The sequence below is a fragment of the Notamacropus eugenii genome, chromosome 7 (genome assembly GCF_028372415.1).
Source record: "Notamacropus eugenii isolate mMacEug1 chromosome 7, mMacEug1.pri_v2, whole genome shotgun sequence".
NCBI classification, from domain to species: Eukaryota; Metazoa; Chordata; class Mammalia; order Diprotodontia; family Macropodidae; genus Notamacropus; species Notamacropus eugenii.
The window spans coordinates 147,772,472-147,799,806 of record NC_092878.1 but is presented as its reverse complement, the minus strand read 5'-3'; the positions used below and the strand labels follow the sequence as shown (position 1 = coordinate 147,799,806).

Genomic DNA, 27,335 nt, shown 5'->3' with positions numbered 1-27,335 from the left:
TGGACTTTGGGGACAGAAGTGTTGATTTGGAAGAGTAAGTCCAGTTTGGCACGTTAAGTGATTGAAGTTCGTTAAATATTGTGGGGAGGAACATATTTGCTTTATGAAGGGCAGAGACCAGTTTTGCACACTGAAACCCCCCAAACCTCAAACCCCAGTTTGCATCTGTGCTCAAGTGTGTATGGATAGCATCTTCAGATGTACTTTTGAAAGCGTTAGAAACACAACAGCAGTATGGTTTTGGGGTAGATCATATGTGCTTTTTTTGCTTTTAATATGGAAATGTTGCTAGTGACCATCAGAGTCAAATTATAAATATGTTTGTATTCTTGGTCTTTGCATTTCATTTCATCTGAACAGACATTTAGTATGTACCTACTTGGAAGAAGGCTGTGGGGGTTCAGATAGAAAAATGCTCTCCGGGAAGCACCTTTAGGGAAGGGGTCACAGAAAGTGGTCACACAAAGTATTAAAAGCAATTTCAAGAAGAAGAGTGCCTTGTCAGCTGGGTGAAGGGCTCATTGTGGGCAGACGAGGCAGTACCTGTGTTGTGTTTTGAAAGAATTAAAGAGCATTGATTAAGAAGCCACCATTTGTCAGGCCCTGTGAGGTGCTGGATATACAGACCTCTAAATGAATTAGTCTCTGTCTTCAAGGACATTAATTTGAATAGTGCATATATGTATGTGTGTGTGTATGTGTGTGTGTGTATGTATATACACACACACACATACATACACACATACACACACACATACAGTATAAACCAAATAAAGGGCATTAGTAACTGGGGATGGGGATTAGGAAAGGCTTTAGGTAAAAACTAAGCTTTGAAGAAAATGAGTAATTTTTAGAGACTTTGGTGAGAATAAAGTAGTGCAAAGGTATGGCAGTTGGAGAGAAGCAAGGCCTGAAAGTGAGATTGGAGCTAGGTTGAAGAAGGACTTTCCATAACAGTGTTTTGTTTGTTTGGTAGAGATAATGGCAAAGCTAGGGTGGATGAGGGGCTGGGGAGAAGGCGGGTGAGCATTATAGGCATGGAAGTAGGAGATGCATGGTGTTGGAATGGAAATTGATGGTGGGCTAGTTGGAGCGAAATGGAGAAGAATAATGTAAAAGCATACTGGAAAGACATCTGGGAACTAGATTGTGGAAGGCTTTAAATGATAGGCTGAGAAATTTCTCTTGTAGAGTCAAGAAGGAATGATTGAAAATTTTTGATTAGGAACTGATGTGGTCTGATTGGTGAATGTCAGTGCGAGCTGGATGGAAGATGAAGTGGAGAATGTGAGAGACTTGGGTCTGCTTCAGGGAAGGGAAGGGGCCCCATTAGGAGCGAGGTGACAGAGGTGCTCAGGATTTGGGGAGTGAGAGTGAGGAATTGAGGGTAGTCCTAGGTAAAATAGAGGAGTTAGGAAGAAGGGTTTGAAGGGAAAAATAACAGTATCAAGTAAAAAGGTACTGGTCTCCAGCATTACTGCCATGGTAGGTTTTATTGTCTTAAGAGAAAACAGCTATTATAATTCTTATTTTGAACAAATGTGGAATTTCAGTTATCAAAGTACTTGTATAAATTTTGCTCATTATTCTTATTACATTAATTTTGGTGGCAGTGTAAGTATTAAAATAGTTTAAAAATGTGAATACTTTGGTAACTTCTTGTTGCAGCAGTGTGATACAGTAGAAAGCGTGCTGAACTTGGAGTCACACGATAGGAATTCAGATTCCGACTCCACTAAACTGCTTCCTGTATGAACGTATCAGTGTATCTAGGCCTCGGTTTCCTCATTTGTAAAATGAAGAGGCTAATGACCTCTAAGGTTCCTTCTAGCTCTAGATCTCTCAGAAGGTCAGGGTGGAATCCCTCAGATCTGCCTATATAAATTAGAAAATAACTACTCAAGGGTCAGAGGGGTCAAACTGTGCTCAAGGCCACATAATCCCTAGGGAGGACTGGATTAATTTAGGTCCTTCTGCTTTCTGGTCAGTACCTACTATATCCCACTGGGGACACAAATAAGAAAAAGACAGGCCTGGCTCTCAAGAAACTTAGAATCTGATGCAGGAAGATAGCACACAAAAAGAAGGTGAAAAGGCTGGGGGGAGACCTGTGCCTTTTATAGATCTTAGGACAAAAATTAGATCTCTTAGTGGTATATAGCTGCCCCTTTTCATGTCCTGCTGTGAACAGAATGACCCCAGGAATGTGTTTGAGGAGTTGTCCTTGTTTTCCCTTTCTTATATATTTTAAAGTATTTCAGTTTTGTATCTTAAAGAGTAACTAGAACTTTTAGTACTTTTTAGATTCTACAGGTAGAATTCAGTTTTAATGAAAACCATTGTATACAATAAAGTTTTATCGTATAATAAAGTTTCTCTATGACAGGTTTATCTACTGAAACTAGCTAGGTATTACCAGGCCTCATCTGACTCATCATTCGTGTGAATACAGCCAATTTTGTTGGAAAAGCCATCCTTTTTTACACTATTTATGGAAAAGTCATAGTATTTAATGAAGCTCTTTTTGCCTTGCTAAAGATATTAATATAACTGTACTTGTTGAGTTTCAAAAAATACCTGATTTAAGAATGCCTGAAGGTTTTGATACTCTCTGCCTCTTGTTTTCCTTTCCATGAGGCTGCTTGGGACAGTGACAGTGGTGACCTGAGGGGACAGAGCCACCTCAAGGACTTGTGAGGGCCTTGTCTGATGCCTTGTTTTTCCTACCATCTCCATGGAGAGCGTGTGCGTGTCGAGCTCCATAACTCACTTCTGTTTTTCTGCAGCTTTCCTCTTTATCTTCTGACTGTTGTTACCGCATGAAAGTCGTTTTTCTCATTGCTCCTCTTCATCTCCTTTGAGAGCCCAAACATGACCTCAGAGCAGGGCCACGTAATATAAGGGTGGTGTGATTACATACTTCATCAGGCAAGAGGAAAGCTACAAGTTTCTAAGTTATATTTTTAAAAATTGCCATAAATTTCCAAAGCCCTTGAAAGTGGTCAGAAATACTGTTTAGAAGGTCCACAAACTTATCTTCTCATAATAAATGTGCTTTCACTCATGTGTCAACATTCAAGAGGGGAAAAAAAAAATCTTTAAATTTTAATTCAGTTTTGTTCTTGTTTTAATGACTAGAATCAAAACTACAATTTTCTTGCTGTTGTTTTCTAAAATATACAATACATTCATTATATCATTAATAACCTTTTGTGAGCTGATTTGGTACACTAACATCATTTATAAAAATATTTCAAATCTCTCTGATGACCTCCAGTCTCTTGTCTTGAACCGCCTTTCAGACATCTTAAACTGGATGTCCAGGAGACATCTTAAACTCACCTTTTCCAAAGCCTAACTTACTGTCTTTCCTAATAAATCCTTCTCTACCTTCCCCCTTCTCTATCACTCTGTAGGGCAACACCATCCTCCCATTCCCTTAGGCTTACAATGTAGGAGTCATCCTGGATTTCTTACTGTCTGTCACGTCCCACATCTAAGCTGTTGCCAAGGCCTATCCAATTCACCTTTTCACCATCTCTTGAATACATTCCATTCTCTCCTCTGACATTGCCACCATTTTAATGTAGTTCTGCATCACCTCACACTTGGGCCGTTACAATACTCTGCTAGTGACTTTGCCTGCCTCAAGTCTCTACCCACTCCATCCTCCGTTTTCAGTCACCAAAGTGATTTTCCTAAAGCTTGGGTTTGACTATCTTATCCCCTTCTCAATAAATTCAAGTGGCTCCTTATCACCTCCAGAAACAAATACAAAATGCTCAGTTTGGCATTCAAAACCCTTTGTAACTTAGCCCCCTTCTAACTTTCGAGTATTTTTACGCTTTACTCCCCACCTTGTACTCTTTGGTCTGGTGACATTGACCTCCTTGCTGTGGCACTGGTCAGTGGATTCAGATGGCTCTGGAGGAGAAGTGAGGCTGGTGACCTGTACAGCCCTCCCTCACTCAAAGTCAGGTGCAAGTTGTGTCATTATTTCTCTGATGGTATGGTCTTCTTTGGCAGTGAAGGATGAACACACCCACATGCCCCCCCCTCCCCCCTCAATACTATAGTTCTTGCTTTGGGTCATTCTTTCTGGTTGTCTGTGTTCCTGAAATGCTTTCCCTTGTTATCTCCAAGGAGGTTGGAAAAGGTTTACTGTAGAAGGTGGGATTTTAGTTGGAACTTATGGAAGCCAGGAGGCAGTGATGGATATCCCATAGTCATCTCAAACTTAATACATCCCCTGTAAACTGAGGGCCCCTCTTAACTTCCCTGTTTGTGTTGAAGGTCAGTACTATTCTTCTAGTCACTCAGATTTGAAATCCCCTTGGAGCTGAATTCCTCCTAAAGGACTTCTGCTGTCTTAACCTCTTACAGTCTGGCTTCTGACTCCACTGAATGGATCACTCCAAACTTGCCAATGCTCTCTTAGTTGCCAAACCCAGTGATCTTTCCTTAACTGTCCTTCTCATTGACATTGTGGACTACTTTCTACTCCTTGGTATGTCTCTTAGCCATCGAATTACGTTGTTTCTGTCTCCTTTGCTGGATCCCCTTTCAGAGCATGCCCTCCACTTCTGTCCCCCAGGGTTCTGTCCTGGGCCCTTTTCTTCCTCTGTACTAATTCACTTGGTGATCTTATCAACTCCCATGAATTTAATTACCATCTCTACTCTGATGATCTTTAGATCTACCTTTCCTGCCCCACTCTTTTTGCTGACCTCCAGTCTCTCACCTACTTCTGTAGCCTATCAACATCTTGAACTAGATGTTCAATAGATACCTTAAACTCAGTATGTTCAAAACAGAACTCATCATCTTTTCCTGTTAAATCTTCACCTCCCTCTTTCCCTGTTACTGTAAAATCAAGGCGATACCACCTTCCCAGTCTCTCAGGCTGGCAACCTAGGGACTATTTTGGGTTCCTCACTATCTTATCCCTCACATTCAAGCTGTTGCCAAGGCTTGTCAATTTTTACCTTTGCAACATCTCTCAAATATGCCATTTTTCTTCTCTGCCATGGCCACTACTCTTGGATCTACCTGGCTCAAATTTCTCCTCATTCCAATCTGTTTTCCATTCCATTGCTAAAGTGATTTTCCTAAAGCAAAGGTCTGATCATGTCACACCCCCTACTCAGCAAGCTCTGCTGTCTCCATCTTAACTCCAGGAGAAAATACAAGATATGCTCTTTGGCATTCAGAGCCCTTTGTAACCTTCTTACACCTTATTCCCCAGTGCAGACATTCTCTGATCCAGTGACCTTGGCCTCCTGGCAGTTCCACAAACCAGACATTCCTCTCCTGCCTCTGGGCATTTTGTCTGACTTTCTTTGCCTGGACCATTCTCCCTCTTGAGACTTCTCTGACTGCAGACTTCCCTGACTTCCTTTAAGGCCCAACTAAAAGCCCACCTTCTACAGAAACCTTCCCTAACCCTTCACAAATGCTTTCCCTCCTTTGATCATTTCTTCTTTATCTTGTATATAGCTTGCTTTGGATAGATTTGTTGCATGTTCTCTCTCCCAGTAGATCATTAACTCCTTGAAGACAGGGGCTTTTTTGCAGCTCTTTTTGTATTCCCAGCTTTTAGCACAGTGTCTGGCACATAGTTGGCTCTTAATGAGTGTTTATTGATTGATTATCGTTCTTCACTCTCCCTCATCCTCTGTATTTGGTCAGTTGCCAAGTCTTATTGATTACCCTTCCTAGGAAGGAAGCAAGTATCTAGTGCCAGGGCCTGAATTAAGCTATCTCATATGATGCTGCCAGAACTTTAGGAGGTAGGGGCTATTATTATCCTTATTTTACAGGTGCAGAAACTGAGACAGAGGTCACGACAATTTGCCCAGAGTCATAAGGCTAGAAAATGTTTCAGGCTAAAATTGAACTCAGGTCTTCTGACTGCAAGTCCAGCGCTCCTGCTGCACCACCCGACCGACTGCAGCCCCTTTTCTCTGCTCGTCCTTCAGTTCTGACTTTACAGTTGTCTTCCAGTTTCTCTACATCTAACCTTCTTCCACATACCTGCCAGATGGATTAATCTGAAAACATAGATCTCTTCTTACCATTTCATATTAAAGAAATTTTAATGGCCAACTGTAGGCTTTAGAGTAAAACACTCCTTTATTTGGCATTTAAAGTGCTTCCTAATATAATCCATGGGACAATCCAGACTTCCTCCCTCCCTGAACCATACTTTGGAATAGCTGGGTGGTCTCTTGGAATAAGGTGGTAGACTTGAACAGCTGAGTTCAAATCTGGGCAAATCACATGACGTGTCTACCCTTAGTTTCCTCCTGTCAAAAATAGGGATAATAAGAGTGCCTACCTTATCAGTAGTTTTGCAGACATATAAGAACTACTTCTCCTCTTCCTGCTTTTCCCTCTTCCTCCACTTTATGTCGTCCTCCATGATCTCCCTTTGTACCTCTCCTTTCAGAAACCCATGACTGCCTTGAAGGGGCTCAGGTACTCTCCTCCAGGGGTCCTGGTCTGATTCCTCCAATCACTGTTTCCCCTCTCATCACTGTATATATCTTTTGTGTGTATCTTGTACATGCTTGTCTGTTAGTCTCTTCCCTCCTACCATCTGGTGCTCTGGGTTGTCACATATGTGACTTGGTCACGTCATGTACCTTCTCTGGGTATTCTTATCTATAAAATTTGGATAGTAATGCTGAGCAGTACTTAGAAGGGTTTCTGCAGGGAAAGCTATTAACTCTAAGGTGCAATGTAAAGGTGAACAGCTGTTATTTATCCTTACGCTTTTCGTATTGCTGTGAAGTTTGTTGTTTTAAAACTGATAGTACTTAAACAGGAAGTCAGCATTTTATGCAGCTTCAGAGAGAATCATAATTTTAATTAAATAAACTGCTTTATAAATGTAGGTGAACTGGCATTTAATGTTTCTAGATAAAAATTTGAATTTCTTGATTATAAATAAAGAACAAATGTTCTCCTCCCCCTTGCCCATAGTAATTATTTTTTAAAACACATATGATTTTCAAAAGTAATCTTTAGATTATGTCTACTTCTTTTTTTTTTTTTTGAATTAACTTTCCCCCCTCATTCCCTTAGGTGGATTCTCCACTGTGTTTTTGGTACGGACACATGGTGGAATACGATGTGCATTAAAGCGAATGTATGTTAATAACATGCCTGATCTGAACATCTGTAAAAGAGAAATAACCATTATGGTGAGTAAGAGAATGATTAACCTTCAAAATATTTGTTGTGTACTTAAGGAGCATCAAATGACTTTCATTAAAGCTCTTAAAATTTTTTACATATTAAGCCTTACCTTCTTATTACTGTTTAAATAATGCAAACAATGAACAGACATTGATTAAACACCGTATGCTAGCAAGAACAACTGCTGCTCTCAGAGCACTTACTTTCTAATGGAGTGGACCTTATGCTTATAATTAGATTTATACAAGACATGTTTTTGGTAAAGGTATAAGATTCACCGTGATGATAGAGGAAGAACTCCTTTCCAGAGGGGTAGCACAGGCCTTGGAGTCCACTCCAAGCACTGGTCAGGGGCTCATGGGTCTAAGGGATACAGTGAGAGAGGAATTCCTTGTGCCTGAGTCACTGAGTTCAGGCCCTCAGCTCTTATTTTCAGGAAGACCTGTTTATGAAGGTGCAGCTATTGAAAGTCCTAGGTCTGGCCTGGTCAGTGACTTAGGGACCCAAGGGAAGAGTTCCCTTTCTCTGGTTCTTGGGGGTGAAAGTCCCAGCCCTTGCTCTCTCATCCTGCCTGTGGAGTGGTACAGAGTCCTGGTCCCACTCTGGTCAGTAACTTGGGAGCTAAGGGGAGATATTGGTGGTCTAGGCTTGGTCTTTACACACAGAAGTGATTAGGTTGGATTCTGATGGGAAAAGATTGCTCCAAGAGTCATTATAGAAGGATTTATTAGTGACTGACACTCATCAGTGCCAGAGGCTGGTGATGGATGTAGACAGGAGCTGGAGGAAAATGAGTGCACACCTTGCTTCTGACTTGTGTGCCCAGGGATAGACAGGCTGTCTAAGTTCTTTAAGGCAGGGAGGAACTGCCACTGATGCAGTCATGGTCTTATCTTTCCCCCTGGACAAAGGTAGCAGCAGCAGCAAGGACTACCACATCGGATTAAGCCCAGTCAGTTCTGAAAACTGCACTGCTTCACAATACCACAAAAGCTGTAACACTCCAATGCCCAATTCCAAAGGGCACTTTCAGCTAAGCTGTGAAGAGGGGAGGAGGGCTGGTCCTCACCGCCCCTACCCCTCATGCCTGAGGCCTGGAGTTCCAACCTGCTGGTCTTGATCCCTAAGCAGGGATGGGGAACCTGCAACCCTGAGACCATCTGTGGTCTGATCACATTCGATCAAACGGCCACACTTGAGGACCTAAAGGGCCATAGGTGGCTTGGGGGCCGCAGGTTCCCCACACATGAACCCAGGCTCAGTCCAAGTAGCAGCCTGAGGTGGCTGTTATTTGATGCTGTATTTATGTATTTCTTAATAATTTAATGTGTCAAACTGTGCTAGCAGTTTCATTAGATTCTTGCTTTGTGTGTGTGCGTGTGTGCATGTGTGCATGTGTGTGCGTGCGTGTGTGTGTGTGTCACTGGTGAAGTTCTGGAGAGTTGGTCCTGTAAATTCATGTTCCTGCTAAATCAGTGTACACTGGGCCAATTACATAGAACCAGAAATTAATCATTTAAAATGGGTTTCTATTTGTTTTTGAAAGCTGATATGGATTTTTTTCCATTTAGAGTATTGATTCAGTGTTACAAAATATTTAGATGGTCAGAATTGTGTGTGTGTGTGTGTGTGTGTGTGTGTGCATGATGTGCTCATTATAAGATAAAATTTAGTGTTTCATGATTTATTTAATGGTAAACTTGGAAAATAGGGACAACTAGATGGTCCAATGGATAGAGGACCAGGCCTGGAGTCAGGAAGACCTGAATTCAAATTCATCCTGAGACACTTAGTAGCTGTATGACCTTCTGCAAGTCACTTTACCTTGTTTGCCTCAGTTCATCTAAAATGAGCTGGAGAAGGATGTGGCAGACCACTTTAGTATCTGTGCCAAGGAAACCCCCAATGGGGTCACAAAGAGTTGTACACAAGTGAAATGACTTAACAGCAAAAACTTGAGAGTTAATACTTACATTTTATATAGAAACATATTTAAGTAGTAAAAATTTTGGCCACTTTGGTTTGAAAGCAGATAGTAAATTGAAGCTTCACAGAAGAATAACACTTCCGATGTGGATTTTTAAAAATTTTAACTTAGATTTATTTTAAAGAGCTCCCAATGGTACATTAAAATATAAAGCCATTTATAATTTTATTTTTGAAAATTAAAACAGTGGTCATCTCTTACTCTCTCCCTCACCCCATGGGAGGAGAACAGATTCAAGCAAAACAAATTCTCTCATTGGCCTTGTCTGAAAAATGCCCGTCTCACTCTTCACCCCGAGTCTGTCATCTGCCAGCCAGGAAGTGGGCAGCATCTGTTGGACCGGCTTGGTCACTTCAGCGATCATCATTTTTCTGCTCCTTTCCTTCATCATCAGTTTACACAAGTGTCCAGGAATGGCCAATTATTTTATTACATCGTTTTGGTAAATTCTGCCTTTGCTTCTGTTCATTTCACCCTGCTGCATCACTTGGTATAAATTTTAACATGCTTCTTTTAAAGCTCATCTTTCTCCTCTCTTTTTATCAGCACAACAGCATTCTGTTAATTCATATGCCACTGTCTTAGACCTTCCCTAGTTGATGGACATTCCCTTAGTTTTTAGTTTTTTTCAGTGTGTCAGCAAAGAGCTGATACATTTTTGTACTCAGAGGGTCTTCTTCTTTTATCTTTTTTCTGGTGTAGACCAGCAAGGTTAAAGGGTGCACATTTTTTAGTAACTTTTTGTATAAATTCCAGATTGACTTCCAGAATGGTTGCTTCCGTTCACAGCTTCACCAACATTCAATGTGCCTGTTTTACCACAGCCCCTCCAACATTTGTCATTTTCCATTTTTGTCCTTGCTATTATGATAGGTACAAAATAGAACTTAAGAATTTCTTTAATTTGCATGTCTCTGTAATTATGGAGCATTTTTTTCATTTGGGGAAGTGGAAGAAGGATTATGTCTGGCATTAACGGTTTACAAATATTACCTCATATCATCCTTACAGCAATCCTTCTAGCTAGGTGCTGTTATAATCCTCATTTTACACTTGAGGAAACTGAGGCAAACAAATGTTAAATGACTCGCCCAGGGTTACACAGTTAGTGTCTGAGACCAAGCACGTTAGCCACTTCACCAGCTAGCTTCAGATAGCTAGGTTTTCTTCCTTTGAGAATGGCTTGTTCCCATCCTTAGATAGTTTATCAGTTGGTTCTAATTTTCAGGACTTATAACAACCTTATTTTTCTTTTAATTGTACTTTTATGTGTATTCTGTGTTTAGGTTTTAGGAAATAGTTTTAGATGTTAATAGCCCATTACAGATAGAATCTATACTGCCTTATGATTTTAGTGATATAAAATGTGATATTATCTGTATTTTAAGATAAGCGATTTAGTATCCCTGAATGTACCATTTTTTACATTAGCGGAAGCTTTAAAGAAACCATTATATTGAACAATTTTAAGAGTTGTACACATTCTTTTTTACATTTTGCATTTGTAATGGGCAAGACCTTATAGAAAACTTAGTCTTACATAAATAAAAATTTGTTTTCTGGAGTAAAAAGTGAACTCAGATTTAAAGTCTTCTCTTACTGGTTTCTGTAAAACATTTTAAGCATTGAACTGTGCTCAAGTATTAACAAATGAAAGATAGTGTTGTTTCAGTAGGCAGGAACTGGTCTTGAAACCAGGAAGATTGAGCTGAAGGTGGCTTTTAACTTTTTACCACTCTAGGCAGTTATTAGATTATATAAGCCTCAGAGAAGATGCCTACCCATTCCATCCCAGAGGGATTTTCCTTGGGTAGTGGTGGTGGTGGTGGTGGTCTCAAAGCCATGAAATTGCAGTTCCTCTCTCTGACTTTAGTATAATCATATGAAGGGTTGTTCCAAATCACTGATGGTGGTAGTAATGCAAACCAAAGCAACTCTGAAATTGCTTATCCTGTAATAAATTGGCAAGAATGAGTGAATGTGTTGGTGTTAGTGGGGCTGTGGAAATTAGACACGTGTATTGTTGGTGAGGCTATGGATTGATTCGACCATCCTGGGCATTTGGAATTGTATTGGAAAGAGAATGATGTGCTCATACCTTGTGGTCCACAGATCTCAGTGTTGGGTATGTACTGCAAAACGATCAAGGATCAGGGTGAAGTGGCCTATGTGCACCAGTATATTCTTTTAGATTTTTTTTTTTTGACAGTTCTGCCATTGTTTATTTGTTCATCCTACTTTAATTTCATTATTTATTTTTAGCATTCTTTTTTAAATTCTGAATAATAAATTCTCTCCCATCCTGCCCCACCCACTGAGAAGGCAAGCAGTATGATATCAGTTATACATGTGAAATCATGCAAAACACTTCCATATTAGCCACATTTAAAGAAAAAAGAAAAGCAAAGAGAAGATACTTCACTTGGCAGTCGGAGTTCATCAGCTCCCTCTTTGGAGGTCGGTAGCATTTTTCACCTGGAGTCCTTTGGAATTGTCTTGGATCATTGAACATATCAGAGTGGCAAAATCTGACAGTTGATCATTGTTACAACATTACAACATAATGATCCGGTTTTTTCTCACTTCACTTGGTGTCAGTTCATGTAGGTCTTGCCATATTTTTTTCTAGGACCTCTCCACTCCCCACCTCCCCAGTCCAGTCATTTCTTGTAGCATAATAGTACTTCATTACAATCATATGCCACCACTTATTTAGCCATTCCCCTATTGGTGGGTGTCCCCTCAATTTTCAGTTCTTGCTACCACAGAACGAGCTGCTATAAATATTTTTGTGCACATAGGTCCTTTTCCTTTTCCTTTGATCTCTTTGGAATACAGACAAGTTGCATTGCTGGGTCAAAGGGTTATGCACAGTTTTATAGTTCTTTCGGCCTAATTCCAAGTTGTTCTTTATAATGGTTGGACAGTTCCCTGTTCCACCAGCAGTTCAGTAATGTCCAAATTTTTTTTCCCTCATCTTTTCTAGCATGTCATTTTCAATAGGTGTGAGTTGGTACCTCAGAGTTTTTTTAACTTGCATTTTTTTATCCAGTGATTTAGAGCATTTTAAAACTATGATTATATATAATTTTGGTTTCTTCTGATGAAAACTGCCTATTTATATCCTTTGGCCATTTATCAGTTGGGGAATGGCTCTTATTTTTATACAGTTGAGTTAGTTCTATATCCAATATTTATTTGAGATATGAGGCCTTTGTTAGAGAAACTTGCTCCGAAAATTTTTGATATTACTGCATTGTCATTGTGGTACCTTCTGAGCAAAATGTAGTTTCCCTGATTATCCCTTTTAATTTGGTCTGTTTTTGCTTTTGCTTTAGCTGAGTTCAAGATTGTTACCCCTGCCTTTTTTTTCAAGTTTAGCTGAAACACATTAGATTCCCCTCCAGTCCTATATTTTAATTCTGTTTGTTTTTTCTTCAAGTGTGTCTTCTTATACAGCATATTGTTGGATTGTGATATCTAATCCATTTTGCTATCTGCTTCTGTTTTATGGGTAATCTTATTCCCTTCACATTCACAGTTATGATCACTGTGTTATTTCCTTCCCTCCAATTTTCTTCTGTTTCTTCCCTCTCTGTCTCTTTATCCTATCCCTCCTCAAAAGTCTACACTGCCTCCCTTAATCTATCCTCCCTTTTATCCTACTCCCCTCACCCTTATTTCTTTCCCTTGCTATTTCTCTATTGGGTGAGTTCCACAGCTGAGTCTACTTAATTCTTCCTTTTTGAACCCAACCTCCAGTGAGAATGAGGTTCAAGCATTGCCTGCCACCTCCACTTTTCCCCTACACTGTAAAAGCTCTTTCTTGGGTACCTCTTTTATGAGAAAAAATTTCTCTATTCTACCTCTTCCTTTCCCTCTCCTTCCAGTACATACCTCTTTCTCACCTCTTCATTTTTGGGGGAGATCATTACATCATTACTATATAATTGACTCATACCTATGCCCTCTGTCTGTGTAAATGCTTTTTAACTGCCCTAATAATGATAAAGTTCTTGTGAGTTACATGTGTCTTCCCATATAGGGATGTTCAGAGTTTACCTTTATTGAGTCCCTTATGATTATTCTTTCATGTTTACCTTTTTATGCTTCTCTTGAGTCTTGTGTTTGAATGTCAGATTTTCTATTCAGCTCTGATCTTTTCATCAGGATTGCTTGAAAGTTCTCTATTTCATTAAATCTTTTTTTTCCCCCTGAAGAATTACACTCAGTTTTTTCTGGGTAGGTGATTGTTGGTTGTAATCCTAGCTTCTTTGCCTTCCAGAATACCATTTTCCAAGCCTTCTGTTCCTTTAATATGGAAGCTGCTAAATCTTGTGTGACCCTGACTGTGGCTTCAGTTTTTGGATTGTTTCTTTCTGATTGCTTGAAGTATTGTCTCTGACCGGAGAGCTCTGGGATTTGGCTATGACATTCCTTAGAGTTTTCACTTTGGGATCTCTTTTTAGGAGGTGATTGGTGGATTCTTTCAATTTCTGTTTTAACCTCTGGATCTAAGATATTGGGACTAGTTTTCTTGATAATTTCTTGAAAGAGGATGTCCAGGTTCTTCAATCATGGCTTTCAGGTAGTCCAGTAATTCTTAAGTTATCTCTCCTTCATCTGTTTTCTAGGTCAGTTATTTTTCCTTGGAGTTATTTCATATTTTCTTCTATTTTTTAATTCTTTTGACTTTATTGTTTATTGATGTGTCATGGAGGCATTAGCTTCCACTTCCCCAATTCTAATTTTTAAGGAGTTATTTTTTTCATTGAGATTTTGTATGTTCTTTTCCATTTGACGTATTCTGCTTTTTAACGTGTTACTTTCTTTGGTATACATTTTTGTGCCTCTGTTACCAAGATGTTAATTATTTTCATAATTTCCTTGAATCATACACTTTTCCCAATTTTTTCTCCACTGTTATCTCTTTCTGTAATTCTTCCAGGAATTCTTTGAAGCTTTGTAGCTATTTTCACATTGTTGTCTTCTTCTGAGTTTATGTATTGGTCTTCCCTGCCACCTTACAAGCTTTTTATGGTCATGTTGTAGTTGGCTCATTTTGTCAGCATATTTCTTGACTTTGCAGTTTGTGTTAAAATTGGGCTCTTGTCACCTTGGGGTGGAGAAGCATTGTTCCAAGCTAAAGGCTTCTTTGTGCTGCTGTTTACAGAGCTTAGTACTGTGTGGGATGGCTCAGGTCCCTACATAAATCAGTTACTCAGAGGCCTCTCAAAGTGATGACAGAAAAGTGATTTATTCGATTCTCGAGAAGCGGGGCTTACCTGTAGGAGTAGGAAAGCCGAAGACAAAGAACAGGACAGTGATTTATATAGACCCTAACGCAAGTCCCTCCTCCCCCCACTGACCATTATCCTCATTAGCTGAGAATATGGTCTTACATTCTAGACACGAAATCTAACCAATCCCTTTTGAAATGAAGACATCGAGGAATTATGTAAGTTTTGTCCAGTCATTGAGACCCTAATACACTACACAGTTTTATATCCTTATATGGAACTATTCTATTCTAAAAATATTGTAACCTTGAGCCTTTAGGCCTTACCTCACCCCTGGGAGAAGAATTACAATCTGAGGAGTCTTCACTAAGTCTATCCCACTCAGTACTGAGAGTCTGCAAGTTTGTGGTGCTTTCAAGGTGATGTGATCCGGATATAGATGTCGTTATTGCTCTCTGGTCTTTACCCAGGCAGGAATGGCTGCTGCTTCCTGCAGTGCAGCCACCAGTGTTCTTCTTGGCCCTGGATTTGTGCCCTGGTCCCCAGTTCCTCTAGCTTCTAGCACTAGTGCTCCTCTTTCCCTTGGAATTGAGAGCAGGGCTCCCACTCCCTTGTGATCAACCCCCAGGACTCTTCTCGGCCCTGGAAATGCAACCCTAAACTGCCCATAGGCAGTAGAGTTGTCAGTGAGCACCAGGTGTACCCAGTGCTAGCAAAGGGGTCTTCTGGAATTTCTTTCTGTTCAGGTATCTGAGCCCCTTATCTCTTGGTTGAGAGTTCCCGAAGCTGCTGATGCTGGCACCGTCTGGACCTCCTAAGTTTTTCTTAGGTCTGAAAAAATGTCTCACCTTGACTTTTGTGGGTTCTGCTGCCTTAATAGGTGTTTTTTAAAGATTTTTGGAGGGGGATGTTGAGAGAGTTCAGCTGGGTTGCTGCCTCTAATCTGCCATCATTACTTAGCCCCCTCAACATTTTTTTTCTTGTGTTGTGTTCGGAACTAAGGGCTGGTTATCCTTCGGTTGAGAGAAAGGCTGGGCCATTTCTGAATGTATTAGAATTTGGAGAGTGAGGAGAGGACTTGAGGTGATTAGTGTACATGGGGAACAAAGGGTATGCAGGCTGTGCAGTTGTGGTGACTGGATGATAAGGCTAGGAAGGAGCCTTCCTCCGACATTGGCTTGGGGTGTAGAATGGCCCGCAAATCCAGGACTGCTGGGCTCATGTGTAGTGTTAGTATATTGCAGGGTTTGGCCTTCTGTGTGGGAATGGGTATATTTGGAAATGCAGGTGATGGGAGTGGTGGATGTCAAAAGTTAAAAAAAATGGTATATTTCTAAAGTGGAAGGAAGTTATTAGTTCCTTTTTAATTGTTTTGTGTTTAAACATGATATTCTTACTATTGGGCTGATAAATGGAGGTGACCCATGGGTTCATCTGGGCTCTATGTCTAGAGTAAAAAACCTGTCAAAGCCTTTCCATCTTGGGGCACATTCCTAGGAACTTTTGTTGTCTGAAGACCAGCATAGCTAAGTGTGGAGAGTTGGTTGTTTTCAGAGTGATGAGTTGTTTGTTGAAACTGTACCAGTTCTCAAGGCACTTGGCCAAGTTGTAGAGGAGTCATGATCTCATATTAGTGGAGGTTTTGTTTGTCATTTAGGTGCTGGCAAAATCAACGAGTAGGGAGATAATCTGAGCATATTCATATTCCTCTCTAATATGTTAATAAGGATGAAAACATGGTGGGGAGGAAGAAAAAGAGTTTTCCTTTAACAGAATACCTTTCCCTTAGATCATGTTTTAGAGTTTTCAGTCATATAGACAGCTACGATTTCTTCTGATCTTAGAACAACCTCCTGAAACACAGGTAATGAAAGTGATTCTGTCTCTATTTGATAAATAAGGAGAGTGGTGTTCAGAGAAATGAAAGGATTTGGTTAGTCAGCAAACACTAATGAAGTGCTTATTGTCTGCCAGGCACTGTGTAAGTATTGAGAATAAAAAGAAAGGAAAAAAAAAAAAACCCAACAACAACAAAAAACAACAACAGCACCTGCCCTTATAATTCTAGTAAGGGAGACAATGGGGAAGAGTGATGTACATAAAGAGGATAAATTGGCCCTACTCTCAAAGGGAAGACTGGAGCATTAGGGGTGACTGGGAAGGGATTCATAGAGAAGATGGGATTTTAGTTGACACTTGAAAGAAGCCAGAGGTGATGAGGGAGAACTTTGTAGGTACAAGGGAGGGCCATTGAAAAGGCACACAGTGGGGAAATGGAGTGTCTTGTTTGAGGAGCAGCAGAGACTTAGTGTCTCTGAATTCTAGAGGATAGTGGCTGGAAATTAGGTTGTAAAACAAATGAGGAAGTAAGACTGGAAACAAAGGAAAGAACTGAATTATAAAGGTTATGAATGACTTCAAAATCCAAACATTGATGTTTATTGAATGGGGGGTAGGGTGACATGACCAGACTCATTTTGGTAACCAAGGGGCGAATACTACGTAGAATTTGACTGTTGTTCCTTATTGCCTCCTTCAAGTAAGCAGTGTATGTAGCACTTCCTTAGTACAGTTTTAAGAAATGGAAAGCCTTCTGAAATGGTCACTAAAAACAGTAGCATACTGTTCTAATCACATACTGTATTGAAGTTGCTTTTATAAATTTCAATGAACCCTTCATATTTTGTTTAACTTCTAAAAAATAGTATGTTTTTCAAGTACTTCTGTGATCATTGACTCCTAGAAAATAAACTAAATATACTAGATATTTCCAAATAAAACCATGGAATGGCATTTTATATTAAAAATCTTTTAATTTAGTTAAAACGCATCATATTCGTATTTTCTGTTTTTATTCCCTAAATATGGGTTAATTTGTAGTTGTTACAGAAGATAAAGTTTTTGAAATGTGGTTTTCAAGTCTATAATTATTAGTTCTGTTAATCTCTTACAGAAAGAGCTATCTGGACATAAGAACATTGTGGGCTACTTGGACTGTGCTATTAATTCAGTTAGTGATAATGTGTGGGAAGTACTCATCTTAATGGAATACTGTCGAGGTAAGTAGACCACTAAACATTCCATTTTTATCTTACAAAATAACAAAAAGGAAAGTCTTTTAAAGTAGATGACTAGTTATCTTTGTTTCTCTTAGTACAACTGTCTCTGTGATACCAGGTACTTATTATTTCAGTTTAGTTCTCAGTCTCAGGCTAATTAAGGAAGATTATTATAGTTATTTAAGTCTTAGTCATAGTCACTACAGAGATGATACACCATCAATACACTGTTTTAAATGGGTAATTAAAAATATGGAGGAAGTCTAAGTAGATACAGAAAATATTTGTTGCAGCAGGAAGCATTCTCTTTCCGTGGGGTCTGTAATTCTGATTACAGTATAACAAAAGATAACGTGAAGTTCATTTGGCAGGAGTAACCTGTTATACAGCATGAATGATGTTGGAATTCTACTAAATTTAGCTGGCCAAGGGGACAAGATTTGACCCAGGGTCTATTCAAGGCCTCTAATTAGTGATGTGCAGTTTTCTTAAGTTTTAGAGGATACATAAATTAAATTGTACTTTAACCTAATTATATGATAATTCATTTTGCAAGGACCGTATTTACTGAATAATTTCTTAACTTTTTTTAGCTAATGTTTTTCCTGTCGTACAGTAGGTATGTGGATCAGTTATGTCAGCTTCTAAATCCTGCCAGACTAACCATATCATCTTTTTGAAAGTGTTCGTGCCTGCTTAGCATACCTAAGAAGCACTAATGGGTTCCTACTGAGGGACAATTTTCTTTTTGTTAGTAGCTATCACAATGTTTTAAAAACTGTGTCTAATAGCATGACTTTTGGGGATAAGCCCAACTATTATATTATTTTCCTCTCTATATTAAAGGCTAAAAAATAAAGAATACAGAATTTTTGGTGTTAACATAATTGTAAAGATTTGATTTTTAGGCCGTGTAAAAATCCTTCAGATATTTGAATTCAGCGTGGTTTTCTAGTATTTTTACATATTTTTACCATTTTATATATGTATGTTATTGTCTTTTAACAGGTGCTTTCATTTTCCCAGGTTTCTGAATTTTTGTAGCATTATAATTGTTGATCTTTCACTTGAACAGACCAGAATTTGACAACTGTATTTCCTATGTGATTGGGGAGTAGAGTAATTAACATCTGAGTAATTTTATTTCCCCAACAAACTGAGCTGTAGAAATGCCCTTGAATCTGGGTCTGGCCTCATCTCCTTCTTGTTGGCTCTAATGTAAGCCACCATTGGTTTGCCCATTGTCATTATGCTGTTTGCCCTCTGAATTCATATTGCCAGGTTGTGACTGATCCTGATGAAATGGTTTTAGTGTTGCCATGTATTTCATGGTTCAGAAACAGTCTTCTTCAGAGAGTAATAGAAATATTTTGATATCTGTGACTAAATGAGATGTGGGAGGACTGTGTGTACATACACTTGAAATGAATGAACTGGAGGCTGAGACTTCTTGAGACACCCACCCACGCAACCACCCACCACATCACCACTTTCATTTAGTAGAAAAAGGCAAGGGAATTGTACCGTGTCTAAAGAACCACAACTTTAAAATTTATATTAGCTTGAAATTTATTACCTATATCTTTGCATTTTCATTTAAAATATGCATAATATAATTAGACTTTTTCTTGATTACTAAAGTAAAGATCAATAGAGGAGCCAGGGAAGTTTAGCTTCTACACTAATAACTCTGAATTTCTATGTTTTTTCATTTTCTCTACTTTTAAGGGGTGTGGAACCTGTGGCCTTGAGGCCATATGCGGCTCTGTAGGTCCTCAAGTGCAGCACTTTGAATCCAAAGTTCACAGAGAAAATCCTCTTAATAGAAGGATTTGTTCTGTAAAACTTGGATCCAAATCAAATGGTCTCACCCAAGAATCTAGAAAGCCACATGTGGGCTGGAGGGTACAGGTTCCTTACCCCTGTGTACTGTGGGCTGTGAAGTGAAGCCCGTGGGGAGTGAGCGGCATGGGTCCTGAGGCTCGGCGCCATCATGGCAGCCAGGCCCACAGATGGTGACCGTGGGCACCACAGGACAGCCAGAGCCTTCTGGGGGCCTACAGGTGGATGTTATGGGACCCTCACATACTGCCGGATTGCACATGTGTGCGTGTGCATGTGTGCCTGTGTAGACACACATTCATACAGATACACTGACTCCATTTCCTGCATTGGAATAGACTGTGTATATAATTAAGATATTTGTTATAAGTATTAATAATTATTGGCATAGTCTTGACTATAGTAAGCATATATTTTCCATAGCTTATGCTTACTGACTCCAATTCCTTGTTAGGGTTTATGGTGTATTAAATTTTATTCTCGATACTAAGTATTAACATAATTATTAATGTGTATATATTTTGTATATGCTATATTTGCAGGCTCCATTTCCTGTTAGGGTATACTGTGTATATATGTAATTAATGTCATTATCAATAGTAACAATTAATATATTGTGCATATATTTCATATATCTTATACTTACTGAATTCTACTCCTTGTTAAAGTATACTGTGTATATATAAGAATGTATTTTATTGATAGTGTCAGTAAAAATTAATAACATGCATTAAATATGCATATATTTTCTATCCCTTTAAGTGGTGCCTGGGCAGGGACCTATTGTGGTCCAATCTGTGAGCTTCAGAGTGAAGTGGGTTTAAAGGCTGGTCTTTGAGAAAAGAGAAGAAAGAAAAAGAAAGAAGTAATTTGGGCTCTCCAGTCTCAGTGACCATCAGTAGTAACTGTTTCTCTTTTGATAAGCAGCCTTGAAGGTCTTCTCCTCCCAGTTTGATTTTTTTAAATTAAAGAGGCCATCCCTTGCCTCACTTCTGAAAGAGGCCTATTCACTGAATGGGCCTTACCTCACTCAAAGTGAGAACCTGAAAAGGCCTTGGCCCACAAAGGGCCAGGGTGTCCCATTGCATCCTGGGCCATCTCCAGTGGTCCTGATCATTATCAGGCCTCTGGACCCAGATGGCTCTGGAGGAGAAAGTGAGGCTGGTGACTTTGCACAGCCCTCCCTCACTCAAATCAAAAGTCAACCGCAAGTCATGTCATCATTTCCTTAATGTCACGGTCCTCTTCAAAAACGAAGGACACACACACATACACCCCCTGTGGGCTCATCTGCTGCCTTATTCTACACAAAATCAAATGAGTGATGTGTCTCTAGGTACCTTTTCTAAAGGTGCATGGGCTTAGTAACAACTATTGCCCTTGCAGTGAAGAAGCAATTTTTTTGTGTATGTGTTGGCTAAATTAGCCAGAAATCTAACTTCTAGAGAAGTGAAGGTACTACTGTAACACCTTTTAATTAAAATATTATTTTATTAAAATTATTTATTAAAACATTGCTTGTCTGTTTCTCACAAAGATGTAAGACTTATCAGTAAAAGAAGTAAAATGAATGTCAGTGACTTTTATGATATGGTGTTTATTGACTTTGAAATTTGGTTGCTGGATAGAGGACTTTATCTTTTTAAAGTCATGAAGGAATACGTAAGAGTGTAGTGTTTTGTAGCTGTGAGAACCATTGAGATCATTTGCGTAGAGAGGGAAATTAAGATTCAGGGGATGTAATTTTGCCCAGTATTATAGGATGTAGCGAAGTAACGGGCAGATAGTGAGTGACGTTGTCCTTTTTGCTGCCAATCTTTGACTCTGGTACTACTGCCCTTACTCCAACCAGTCTGAAACCTTTTTGCTTAGGCCAGTCTTCCTCTTCTAAGGACAAAGCTTTCAGCCTTTTCTCCTCTTCTGGCAGCTGGACAGGTGGTGAATCAAATGAATAAGCGCCTTCAGACGGGGTTCACAGAGTCCGAGGTGCTGCAGATCTTCTGCGATACCTGCGAGGCTGTGGCTAGGCTGCATCAGTGTAAGACTCCAATTGTGCACCGGGACCTCAAGGTAAGACGGTGCTTGCCATTTTGTAAAGCTGAGCAATCCTTCTGGGATTTTTGACCCTGAGAATGAGTGTAGGAGCAACAACCTTTGGTGTAAATTGATGCCAATTCTTTTATTTTTATTAAGTATATTTTTTATGAGGAAGGAGTTTCTTTCTTTATGTTCTTTGATTATTTTCAGTTGGACAAATTTGAGATAACATTTATGTGCCATGTAAATGTGGCAGATTTTTCTATGAAAGATGAAATTTTTAAGAAATTTTAAATGAGAATTCATGACTAAAAATCCTGAGGAAAACATTATTTCTTTGTAGGCTATCCTTTGAAAGCCTAATGTTTATAATTCCATGGAACTCTATAATTCCATGTATAATCTTGTGCTATTTATAATTTTTTTAAAGGTAACTATTGTCCACTTATTTATGGTTGGTAAATTTTGTTTTCCTATGGTACGCAAAAACTTGATGATGGGTGGTACAAAATTATAAAAGGAAAACATTAGTTTTAAAGTAATAATTTAACTTGGGAACTGAAAGAATCATCCAGGGAAATTAAAACTGCAGTGTTTTGGTAGAGAAGAGAGAAGACTGTCATATAAATTAAATAACATATAAAATATATTTCATATTTATTGACACGTCATGGTTGGCTTACGTTTGAGTGAGTAGTTAGACAAGTTTCTTTTAATGGTTTTCAAAATTTTTTTTTAATTGTGGAAGAATCCTAACACTATATACACTGATGGATATTGAATACTATACATTTAAACTCGCGCGTGGTTAAGTGAATTCTGAGAAGTATTGTAGGTAGAAATTTTGTTCTTAGGGCTTTAGAAGCTATGGAGCAAGGGAAAGGAGATCTCTAAGTCTGCTTTACACATAAGCTATTATTCAACATCAAGCTAGCCAATAATGATTTTAATTGGTTGTTAAGTGATTTTTGAACAACCTGATGCTCTTTGATTATGTTCTCCTGGAAGCCTGGAGAACATAGAAGTCTTAACTGATATAACATACAAAGGATTTCAGGTGGTGCTTTGAGTGTATAGGTTATCAGCTGCCACTCCAGAACTGCTTTATCAGGAGCAGTTTCTCCTGAATCATCAGATTACTGCATAGTCCTTTGAGAAATACCTCAAGTTAACTGGGGTAGATAAGTTACTGAGGTGGGTGGATGTAGAGGGCTTTCATTTGAGACCTCTCTACAAATGTCCTGTTGTCCCTGTGGTCTTAGTCCTCAGTAAAGGGAAATGGTTGGATATTGATGAATAGAACTGCTGCTGCCCTTCCTTAATCCACAGTGCCTTTGTTATCTCCGTTTCGTGCTGTAGAAATGTTGCTGTTAGGGTTATGTAAAGTAAGACAGGAGAACAGAAACTTCATCGTAGGCAAAGCAGGAGAACACAGGAAATGTCATCTGGCTTACTTCTTCTGCTTGGCTCTGATCTGGAAATGCTCTCCCTAAAAGCTGTCTGGAATTATGATACCATGACTACTATAAGGACCATTTAATCTTTATTTTGGCGAAGTCAGATTTTGCTCTTTAGTTGTACAAGTCACTCTCAACTCGTATTATTGTGCATTCATTAAAGACCTATTTCTGGGTCCCTGCCCTCAAGAAACTTATGTGCTGACCTTTGTGTATATTTGCATAAGTATAAAATGTACATGGAAAAGTGTAAGGTAAAACTGAGGAAGAAGAGCTAAATATGAAAACACATGTAATAATTCAGTTTTTTTTCCCTTAAGGTAGAAAATATTTTGTTGAATGATGGTGGAAACTATGTCCTTTGTGATTTTGGCAGTGCAACTAATAAATTCCTTAATCCTCAGAAAGATGGGGTAAATGTAGTGGAAGAAGAAATTAAAAAGTAAGTCTGAGGGGGTCTTATTTTATTTTATGTGGTTATAAATAAATTTTGATTTGTTTCTAATCCAATAAATAAAACAAGCCTGTTGGAATTAAGTTTCAGCACTTGAGTTGCTCATTTACATCTGGATGTAGTGCAATAGGAAATATCTGGTACCTTTAATACTATTTTGAATTTTGCTTTTATTTAATATCTGATAGTTATAAGCAAATTTACTAAGTATGATTCAGTAAGAATGGCATCCTTGCAGATATTTTTAAGAGGACAGAAAATATAGTTAGTAACCTGTTTTCATTGATGCTTACCTTGTGCATGCAGATTATTCTTTGTCCTAATAATTTCAAAATATACAATCTTTTCCTTATAATTTAATATTAAGGGTAATTACATACCTTGAAGGCAGTTCTTTGAGGAAAATCATGAATATTGGGCTTTTAAAATGGAATGCTACTATAATTTTATATATCTTTGGATTTTTCAGGACCTTGGTTAAAAATAAGAAACAACTTCTTAATCTTGTGTATCATGTATTTAACATAATTTGAAAAATCTTGACTCTATCAATAGCCTTTTTTCCTTCTTACATTATTTCCTTCATCCTTTAGAAAATTCAGCTGTTTCCTTATACTTTATTGCCTTCAACAAAATATACTTAAATATTACAGTATGAATAGAGTTACATAATATGTGCCCCAACTCTCACCTCTCTGATATGGCTGCCCTTGTTTGGAGTGTGCCTGCTTTACAGGATGGCCTGAGAAGGTGTTTAAGAGTGTCATTTTATTTAGCTGTGAGACACTAATAGTAAAGCATAGGCAAAACATGTATTTACTTCATAATTACTTTTGATACCATGAGAAAAGTAAATCTCTCTTTAGAAGAATTTCCTTCACATAAAGAAATTTTGTTAAAATTTTAGTGTTACGTCATAGTAGACTTTGTTTCAAGCATTTTTCTCCTTTTCTGTTGGGCCTCACATTTCCTTCCAAATAGCTTCAATTGAATATGGATTTCATCCATGTAGATGTAGAGCAAAGGATTATACATGTAGAAGGAAGGTAGAACTGAGCTAAGTTATCTTAACCTGTGTGTATAAATATCTGTGTATTCACATATAGACATGTACAGGTAGTACAAAGGAGAATTCCCTCCTGTGTCAAAGGTACTTTATTTATGTAACTATATGGAGAAATAGTCACTGAAAACAGCATCAAATGTAAATTTATATTTAAAATTGAGAGAATCTAAGAATGTTTTCATAAAGGAAATTAAAATTTTTTATTTAATTTTAAATAAGACCTTTAAGGAAACAATCTACTGCCATTGTTTAAAGTTCTCCTGAATAAAGGAAGTAAAGTTTTCCGTTGCTTAATGCTTGGGACGCTACGGATGATTTTCTTAATCCTAAAACACAAGACTTTATTGCACGTAGGAGCTTTATTTGTAATAACTTGTGGCATGTAGTTATTCAATTTTATTTTTGGGGGGAACCAATGTAGTATCTTTATTTTGTTGACATGTCCATTCCAATTCACTTATTTACTGCCAGGTATACGACGCTGTCATACAGAGCTCCTGAAATGATCAACCTTTATGGAGGGAAACCTATTACCACCAAGGCTGATATCTGGGTAAGGAAAAGGGAAGGGCACAATTTATTTCAGACAAGTCAAATAAGAAATGATGAAAGAGTCCAGATCAGTGTAAAGTAAAAAAGCACTGACTTTGTAGTGAGTAGGAAAAAGAAGGCAATGTGATTTATATTCATGGAAATTAAAAGGATTAGGAAAAATGTTCTTAATCTCAAATTTAAAATGGAGGATTTTTTGTTTGTAATGATTTTCTCAAAATAGATAAATTACTTCTAAACAATGTTTTGACTTGATGATAAAATGTTTCAAATGCATTGTATTTAGCAGGCCTGTTGGCATTTAGTCTGATTCATGGTTTGGAAAAGTTGGGTATGATTAATTAAAAATATGTGATACTTTAGGGAGTACTTTTGAAGTCAGTTAATAGAAACCAACAGAATGTTATCTGTGTTATCTCTCTATATGTATGCAGATATTTTTAAAATTGAGAGACATATCATAGATCAGCTTCTGTGTATTAAGGTTTGTCAACATGGTTTAGTTTTTAGAAATAGAATTTAGAAATAGAATCATGAGATATTAGTTGCAAGGAATCTTTAAGGGCTTCTAGTTTGCTCTTCATTTTACAGGTGAGGATTATGTTATATGAAGCTATTTGATTTTTTATTAAGTTGCCATATTCTAAATGAGTATTATTTTGATCCCTTCTAGCCTAGTATGTTTAGTAGCTGATTTCAGTATTTTTCCTCTTTAAAAAGAAGTGTAGACTCAGTTTATATTTAATGTTATTCATGGAATAAGTGGTCTTACTCCTGTCCTTGTTCACTGGTATATAGAGCCTTCCTGTGCCTTTCTTCCCTGCTTGTTTTATGTTGGAGTTTGCACGTGAATTGTCCCTGAACATAAGGAATTTTCATTGGGTAGAAGTTTTGCATCTTTTGTATCCATTCTTCCTTTTCATAATTTACCAGAAAAGCCAGACTTGGATAGTCTGTTAGACTCATGGTTTTATTTTTTTGTGTATCCTCTCTACCAGCACAGATGGTGAGTCCTCTAGGCCTTCTTACCCTGTCTGTTCTTGCTTCTATTTTCCCTTTGGTCCTTTATAGAGGACTTATTTAAGACTCAGATGAGCAAAAAGTTTAATAATAAGGGAAGAAAAAAACATTCTGATAAACTTTTCAAAGGTCCAGTTGTTTCCAATTTTTTTTATTCATTAACTTTCAAATATTTGAATTTTCTGTGTTCTAGCTAGCTTTAAAATTGTTAAAAGGAATCTAGTCAAACCAAAGTAGTAATGTATGTTGTTTAGTGAATTTAGTATTATCCCTAGACAACCAGTCTGTAATTTAAATGATAATTTATTGTTCACATTTGTGTAGTAGCTAAAAGTTTAAAGAATATTTTTGTATGCCTAACTCGGTGACTTAATCTGACTCTCAGTCAGAGGCATCACACATTTGTCCTGTAACATTCCTGAGTGCGTCCCAAACCAGATTAAAATGTAATTGACAAATATTTCACAAAATAAAAATACATTTTAAAAGAAAGTCACTATATGGCCTGCAAGGCTGCTGATGTATGTATGGGTGGCCACTGTTTCTGTTTGAGCTTGACCCTCTCTCCCCCCCTTCTCAGTATTGCCTTATTATACTGATGAGGAAACTGAGGTTTTGTGATTGACCGAGGGTCTCCCAGGTGGTATCTGTCAGCCAGGTCTGGGCTCTTTCCATTGGACCTCACCTTAGAACACATTTTTCATCCCAGGTAGACTTGAGCAACGTAAAGTAGTAAAGAGCCTCCAACTGAGGAACAGGAGAGACGACTTCTGGCAGATGTTTGTGTGACTTGACGCAGGGTACCTGAGCTCTCTGCCCCTCAGCTTCTTAATGTTTTTAAATGAGTTTGGTGACACAGGAGATGGAGCTTTGGACCTGAAGTCTTGGAGGACATGAGTTCAGATTTGACCTTGGCTACTTACTAGCTGTGTGACTGTGTGACTAGCAAGTCAGTGAACCTCTGTTTGCTTCAGTTTCCTCACCCGTAAAATCAGTCAGTCAGTAAACACTAAGTGCCTACTGTGTACCAGATGCCCTTCTAAGCCCTGGGGATAGAGAGAGACCAAAGAGCCTTTAAGGAGCTTACAGTCTGATGAGTGAGACAACAAGCAAACAGCTCTGTACAACCATGCTACATTGGGGAGAAAGAGGAAACAAGTCAGCTTGTTTGAGGAAGACACTTCTCATGGAAGGTGGGTCTTGAAAGAAGCCAAGGAATCCACAAAGCAGAGATGAGGAGGGGGAGCATTGCAGGCAGGGGGGCAATCAGAGAGAGCATACCGAGAGCTGAGGGATGAAGCGTCTGGTTCAGTGGCACTGGATCGAAGAGGACCATGCCAGGGAATGAGGTGGAAGAAGACTGCAGATGAGCAGAGGGCTTTCAGTGCCAGACTGAACCTTGTTATGTCTTTGCTCCTGGA

At 38.6% G+C, this 27,335-nt stretch overlaps 1 protein-coding gene across 3 annotated transcripts in view; it reads left to right on the top strand.

Annotated features, from left to right (window-relative positions):
* BMP2K (BMP2 inducible kinase) overlaps positions 1-27,335 on the top strand; it is a 110,833-nt gene that overhangs the window by 33,823 nt on the left and 49,675 nt on the right. For 2 of the 3 annotated variants that reach the window (XM_072623547.1, XM_072623546.1), the window contains exons 2-6: positions 7,087-7,205; positions 17,381-17,486; positions 21,256-21,398; positions 23,143-23,264; positions 24,814-24,895. In XM_072623547.1, the coding sequence (XP_072479648.1) occupies positions 7,087-7,205; positions 17,381-17,486; positions 21,256-21,398; positions 23,143-23,264; positions 24,814-24,895 (572 nt within the window). The remainder of the gene's footprint in view (positions 1-7,086; positions 7,206-17,380; positions 17,487-21,255; positions 21,399-23,142; positions 23,265-24,813; positions 24,896-27,335) is intronic. The other variant, XM_072623548.1, reaches the window with a different exon arrangement.